The sequence below is a fragment of the Octopus bimaculoides genome, chromosome 28 (genome assembly GCF_001194135.2).
Source record: "Octopus bimaculoides isolate UCB-OBI-ISO-001 chromosome 28, ASM119413v2, whole genome shotgun sequence".
NCBI classification, from domain to species: domain Eukaryota; kingdom Metazoa; phylum Mollusca; class Cephalopoda; order Octopoda; family Octopodidae; genus Octopus; species Octopus bimaculoides.
Genome location: NC_069008.1, coordinates 9,392,239 through 9,399,423, shown reverse-complemented (window position 1 = coordinate 9,399,423; position 7,185 = coordinate 9,392,239). Strand labels below are relative to the sequence as shown.

Sequence of the window (7,185 nt, the reverse complement as noted above, 5' to 3'; positions counted from 1 at the left end):
TAGTCTTCCACACTACCTCTTTCGCGATAGTTGCTACCGAGAGTAAACAAGCCTGCTCTTCCCTGTTCAGGAAGGGCGGCGGAACGATCTTAATTATAGCTTCGGTCGACAGTTGTACTCTTCTCGAATGTGACAGCAGATGTTCGACATAAGCCCAGGGTTCCGAAATCTTCGGACATTGTACAATTGCGTGCAGAACAGTTTCACTGTCCTGTCCGTACCTTGGACGCAGAACCATACCTAAAGAGCTTATCCCGAACAGGTAAAGCACCTGAGTAACACTGCCATGCCAGGGACTTCTGTTTGAATAGGGCTGGCTCCGGCTAAACAGTAATAACATCAACAGCTGCAACAACAGCAATAATAATAGCAGCAGCAGCAATAACAGATGCAGCATGAGAGAGGAGGGGGGAGGAAGACAGCGGAGGAGAAAGAGAGTGGCAAGCGAACAAGGAATGGCAGTGAGAGGCAGTAAAATAAGTAAAAAAAGGAAGAAAGTAAGAGTAACAGGAAAAGCGATAATAAAATTAGAGAGAGAGAGAGAAGAGAGAGGAAGAGAGGCAAATTGGCTAAGTTAGGAAGGAGAGGGAAGAGACCAGAGTGTCAGAGAAAGAGAGAGAGGCTGAGGTAGGAAGTAGGAGAGAAAAAGAAGGGGTAAAAACAACAAGAGATTGACAGAGAGAACAGCGGAGAAGAAAAGAGTGAAGAGGTCAGCGTTAGAAAGACAGCGGGAGACTGGCTTAGCTGGAGAAAAGGAAAGAGAGCAACGGGGAAGGGAGAAAAGGAGTGAGAGAGCAGCGGAGAAGGGAGAAAGGAGTGAGAGAGCAGCGAGAGAAGCTGGCTAACGTGAAAGAAAACAATAGGTGACGGTTTACAAAACATGCAAGATATTTGGGTGTCTTCGATGTTCAAGAGTCTCGGTCTACAGAGTAAATTGGAACACGTCGGACTTGTTGGCTGGTCTGAGGCAGGTATGTTGTTTTTGTGTAGATTGAATAATTGATATATCAGTCAATCAATTGAACAATTTATCTGTCTGTTTGGATGTTTATCTATCTCCCAGCCTACCTACCCGTGTATCTGCCTGTCTCCCTGTCTATTTCTCTATCTGTCAGTCTATCTATCTACCTGTCTGTCTGTCTTTCTATCCATCCATCCATCCATCCATATATATATATATATATATATATATATATATATATATATATATATATAATATACTTATCTGTTTACTTATCTGATTATCTAAGATTTATAGTTACTAGCTTTAAATCTGTTTGCCTGGCTATCATGTTATACAAGCACACTCCGCACGCGCTCTCTCTCTCTCTCTCTTCTATGTGTGTGTGTATGTGTGTGTGTGTGTGTGTACACCCATATCCATCCTTCCTTAGGTTCTGCCACTTCTGATGGAGTAAGTGTGCTCTGACATATAGCATGTCTTGAGCATTCTTAAACTGGTGGAGCCCAACCTTCCCCCAGTGCAGATTGACCTCAACAGAATGAAATACACTGATGGTTTTCTGCAAGTTTTGAAATCAGATTGCAGAGAACCTGAAACAACAAATACTGCAATGCATTTTATCTAATGTTCTGACTCTATAAACTTGCCACTTATGTATGTACACATTTCACATATGTGTGTGTGTGTGTGTGTGTGTGTGTGTGTGTGTGTGTGTGTGTGTGTGTGTGTGCATGTGCATGTATACAAAGACATGTACAAAGGTAGTAATAGTAGGTGCAATATGCAGAATGTTTCAGTTTGCTATCATCAGCTTTCAGTTTTGATTTCATTGCATGATATCTTGGACATGTGTCATTTTACATGGCCTTCTGAGAAAAACTGGGTAGGTGGAAAATGTGTAGAAGCTGATCATATAGATGGCATCTGATTGTTATAAACGTCTAGTCTTTTCACACTGCCTCACAGTTACACACATATACGCATACACACACATATATGTATACACACAAACACATACACACACACACATAAGGTAAGTGAATCGTGGTCATTGCCAGTGTTGGTGATATGTAAATGGTACTTGTGTCAGTGACATGCAAAAGTCTCCAGTGCCAGTGACATGTAATAGGCACTCGTTCTGGTGACACATAAAAAACACCCAGTACATTCTGTAAAGTGGTTGGAATTAGAAAGGGCATCCAACTGTAGAAACTAAGCCAAAACAGATGACTGGGGCCTGGTACAGCTCTCTGGTTCATCAATACCAGTCAAACTGTCTAACCCATGCCAGCATGGAAAATGGACATTAAATGATGATGATCATCATCATGATATATATGACACGCTCCTTTCAGTTTCCATCTACCAATCTACTCATGAGGCTTTGATCAGCCCAAGGTTATAGTGGAGAATACTTTCCCAAGGTAACATGCAGTGGGACTGAACCTGGAACTATGTGGTTGGGAAACATACTACTTAGTCACACAGCCACCCCTGCACATAGATGTGTGTGTGTGTGTGTATATATATCTCACAGTATCTATCAGAACATCAGATGCTGTTACAATGCGCTTCCAATTTTGTTTTGATTGAACCATTCTTTTCCACCTTGACTCAAATTGTCTTCTCATCATTGTGGCGACCTTCCAGTTGACCATTTCCAATCTCTTGAATACCATTTCCAGTCTCACGGGTCTATCAGTTGTCTGTGAACCATGAAACATGTCTGGCCCAGCAGAACTTGGACTTTTGTTACTCTGCGGTCATGTTATTCACTGCACTCTGTTCTCAAATTATCTCATTTTGAATATGCTCTTGTAACGATACACCTAACATTGATCTGTCATTAGCCCTTTGTGTTGTAGCTAATCAATGTTCCATCCTCTTCATAGTTGCCCATGTCTCACTTGTATATAAGAGCACAGGCTGGCCTGTGCTATTAAACAGTATGGCAAACTCTTTTTATCGTCATCATCATCATCATCATCATCATCATCATCATCATCATCATTATCATCATTTAACGTCCATTGTCCCTGCTGGCATGGGTTGAACGGTTATTTTAAATGAAAGAGTATTGTGGTTGTCGACTGGTTTTGCTTTTGCTAATCATGACATTGAAATTATTGTAATTTTGTATTTTCTTAAGATTTTAGTACATGTTTTTGTATGAAAGTTTGTGAATGAATCAAACTTTCATACAAGAGCATGGACTAAAATCTTCTTAAGAAAATACAAAATTACAATAATTTCAATGTCATGATTTGCAAAAGCGAAACCGGTCGACAACCACAATACTTTTTCATTTAAAATATATTAAAACTATGTAAACTGTGTGTATTTTCCTTTTATTTATATATATATGTAACAATAATAATTTGTGTAGTTACCAATTGTAGCGGGTAAGATTTGTTGTTATAATTGCAGCATGTTGTAGGATGTGAAAGACAAACAATGCATGAAGTTTTAAGAAAATATTTATTTATCGTTACGTTGAAAAATACCATACCACGACGGGCAGGTTATAATAGATCCATAAACACGCGAAGTAAAGTTTGTGTTTGTGTCCTCTTCATTGTTTAGTAGTAATCCAGAGAGAGAGAGATAGTGGTGTTGTAAGAGAATAGTGAAAGATGTAGGGTGTGGGACGTTGTCTCACAGTTGCTGACAGTAAACTTCATTTCTCTTGCTAACTATTTTCTTAGTAGTCGCATTCATTGTGGTTATGATTATAGTAGTCCGTTTCCTAACTAATTGAGTTGTCACGAGCTGCCTCGCTCTGTTTTCGCCAAGTGACTACTTCGATTTTGCTTGGGGTTTCTTGCTTTTATAACTACCCAGAAGGATAGACATATCATTGAAAACAATAGATTTAGTTGGTGGCCTTGTTATCTCTATTCTAGCTTTTGGTGGAGTAGAAGAGGTTAGAAAGCGTCAAGTGGTGAAGACATTATATCGGGCTTAGCTAAAGGCATCTGGAAAATGTAAAACTGCTGTCAGAGAAAAACCTTTGTTCCACCAAGGGAAAAGTTCTGTTGCAGTGTTAATTTAAATTTGGCTATAGTGGATCGAATCCACTTCATGCATGCTAGATTGACTACACACACACACACACACACACACACATATATATATATATATATATATATATATATATATATATATATATATATATATATATATATATATATATATATATATATATTTTGCATTACAACTCACCACGTGGGAATAATCGAAATTCTTTTCCTCCCTTTTCTTATTATATATACCATCATCATCATCATCGTTTAATGTCCGTTTTCCATGCTGGCATGAGTTGGACGGTTTGACTGAAGACTGGTAAGCCAGGAGGCTGCACCAGGCTCCAATCTGATCTGGTAAGGTTTCTACAGCTGGATGCCCTTCCTAACGCTAACCACTCCGAGAGTGTAGTGGGTGCTTTTTACGTGCCACCGACATGGCAGCCAGTCAGAGAAACACTGAAACATCGTTTGGTTTGCCTCACCCTTCTCATTCAACATCAAACTTGTGTGGAAAGAATATTCCTCAGATTAGTAGACAAACACAGATACAGATGTTTGATCAATAGGCACAAGCTAAGGGTTTCCTTTAGTTGTGCACCCAATATGAAAAGTATATTAGCTAACACCCATAAAATGTGGGAAGAGGCCAGTTGCTCTTGCAGGGTGTACAATGACTGTCCAGTGAGAGGCTAATGCAAGGCCAAGGGAGTCATCTATTAGTTAGTAGGAAACCTAAATTTTCTATAGGTTCATCTGCCATCGAAATAATTTCAATCAAAGCCGCATTGTATGCAGCATCAGTAAAACCAATATCTTGCTCAGGATTACTCAACCGAAGTTGGTGCTTGAAATCTTCATCAAGATCATTTCTGAACTCATTCCACAGTTCAAAAGGATTACTTACTTCACAATTTTTGAGAATAATAGCAAAAAGACCTCTTAAACTCTTTGGTGTTTTTGATATTGAAGCTTCTTCCAGTGTTGCTTCCTGTTGCCGATCATTTGCAAGCAAACCTTCAAACGTGATTCTCAATGCATTCTGCAAATCTCACCATAAACTTGTTTCAAACTTTCCCATGAAGTTGGTCCTCTTTTTACATGTAGAAGCATTCTGAGATGAAAGCATTCATTTTGGTTAGGATGTACAGTGTATAATCTACCAATTGTTGTTCCAAACTTAATCCCAGAATGACCCTGAACTTTTGTACCAATTTTGCGTCTGTTCCATTTATTATTACTCCATGTGTAATAACAGAGGAACCTTGTGATATAGCAGTGTTTTTGGAAAGAAATTGTTCCTCCGACAAAGATTGGAAAAGGCTGTTAAAGTGGTATCCTTCGGATTTGAAACTTGATTGGCAGCTGTCTCATCCATGAAGTAAACCCTTTGACCATTTTCTAAATGCACAGAAAGTTGTTGAATGGCTGGGTGCCTTTCGTGGATTAGGAATCTAAATATATGCCAAAAGGCCTCATTACTGCTTATATATCTCCCTAATTACTATTGTTTAGCTTGATAGGCTGTATTCCCAAGGAGAATTGAAATATTCAGTTTTGAATGTGAACCAGGGTGAGACTACTCCTACAGATTTGCTATCTTTACTTTCATTTTGACAGACAAACAAACAAACAAACAAACGGACAGACATTCAATTTTATATACATAGATATATATGCAGTCTTGTCTCTTGCATGCTGCACCTGATTCCTCTTATGCCTAAATTTTCTCTCAACACATTTGCACTCTGTTGTTCATGCACATTGATGCTGTACATCCAGTAGAGCATACTGCCTTCATTCCTTTCAAATCTGTGCATGTCCTCTGCATCCAGATCTCATGTCTCACTATCATGGAATATAGCTGTTCATATACAAGCATCATGCAATCTACTTTTCACTCTGAGAGAGAATCATTTTTTTGTCAACAGAAGTAGTAGTTCTCTGAACTTCCTCCATGCTATTTGTGTTCTAGAAACAATACTTTCAGAGCATCCACACCAATTGCTAATTTGGTCACCTAGGTAACAGAAACTATCTACTACCTCAAGAGAGCCAACTGGACATTTGAGAGAGTCTAAGTCTCATGTGCTCTTAGTGTTTATTGTTCCTGTACATCTGTCACACACAAAGGTGAACTTATCTGTTAATCTACCTGTAATTCCACTGCATCTCTTATGTGTCCATAGCTTACATTTGGTACAGCAAATGGAATTACTGCCCACCCCTTTCCAACAAATTGAGCAGGGCTGTTTATCTGAGAGAGATAGAGTCTTATCTACTTTCTTGCTAACAACAACTTTGGTCTTAGCTAGATTAACTTTAAGGTCCTTTGATTCCAGGTTTTGCTTCCATACCTGGAATTTCTTCTCCAATTCTGCTACAGATTCTGCAATAAGAATGAGGCCATCAGTGTATAGAAGTTCCCATGGTATCCAGTTTTGAATTTCTCTGTTATGGCCTAGAGGACTATGATGAATAGGAGTGGATTAAGAACTGAGCCCTGGTGAACCCCTACCTGTATGCTAAATTCATCACTGTATTCATGGCCAACTCTCACCTTACTGACAGCATCTCTGTACATGGCTTGTATGATTCTAACAAGCCACTCCTCTACTCCTAGCATCCTTAGAGACCACTATATAACAGAGCACAGGACTCTGTCAAAAGCTTTCTCCAGGTCAATGAAAGCTAAATATAGTGGCTTACTTTTGATCAAATACTTTTCCTGCAGCTGTCTCACTAGGAAGATGGGATCTTTTTTAAAACGGGGGCCACATTTTTCATTAACGAAACACTTTGAAACTTGGATCACTGGTAGAATGTGTCATATAAAACATCTTTTTCTCTTAGTCTTCTTAAAAAAAAAAGAAATCCATAAATTATTCCATGTTAAAGTTGTCGTATTTCTGTAATTTCAACCAATCACTGACGTCCATTCAGCCGATATACATTAAGTGCCGACTACATAAACAAACGATTCTGAAACAATTAACCCTAACCCTAACCCTAACTCTAACCCTAACCCTAGGGTTAGAGTTAGGGTTAGGGTTAGGGTTAGGGTTAAAGCAAATTTAAAATGAAAAAAGCAAATAAAACGAAGAATCGTTTGTTTATGTAGTCGGCACTTAATGTATATCGGCTGAATGGACGTCAGTGATTGGTTGAAATTATCGAAATAAGACAATTTTTTACATG

General features: G+C 38.8%; 1 protein-coding gene across 3 annotated transcripts in view; it reads left to right on the top strand.

Annotated features, from left to right (window-relative positions):
- The first annotated feature begins 524 nt into the window (after positions 1-524).
- Positions 525-7,185, top strand: part of LOC106868371 (histone-lysine N-methyltransferase, H3 lysine-79 specific) — a 199,658-nt gene continuing 192,997 nt past the window's right edge. Inside the window, exon 1 of one of the 3 annotated variants that reach the window (XM_052977662.1) lies at positions 525-971. In XM_052977662.1, coding sequence (XP_052833622.1) covers positions 881-971 — 91 coding nt within the window. In that variant the 5' untranslated portion in view covers positions 525-880. The remainder of the gene's footprint in view (positions 972-7,185) is intronic. The other 2 variants (XM_052977663.1, XM_052977661.1) reach the window with 2 other exon arrangements.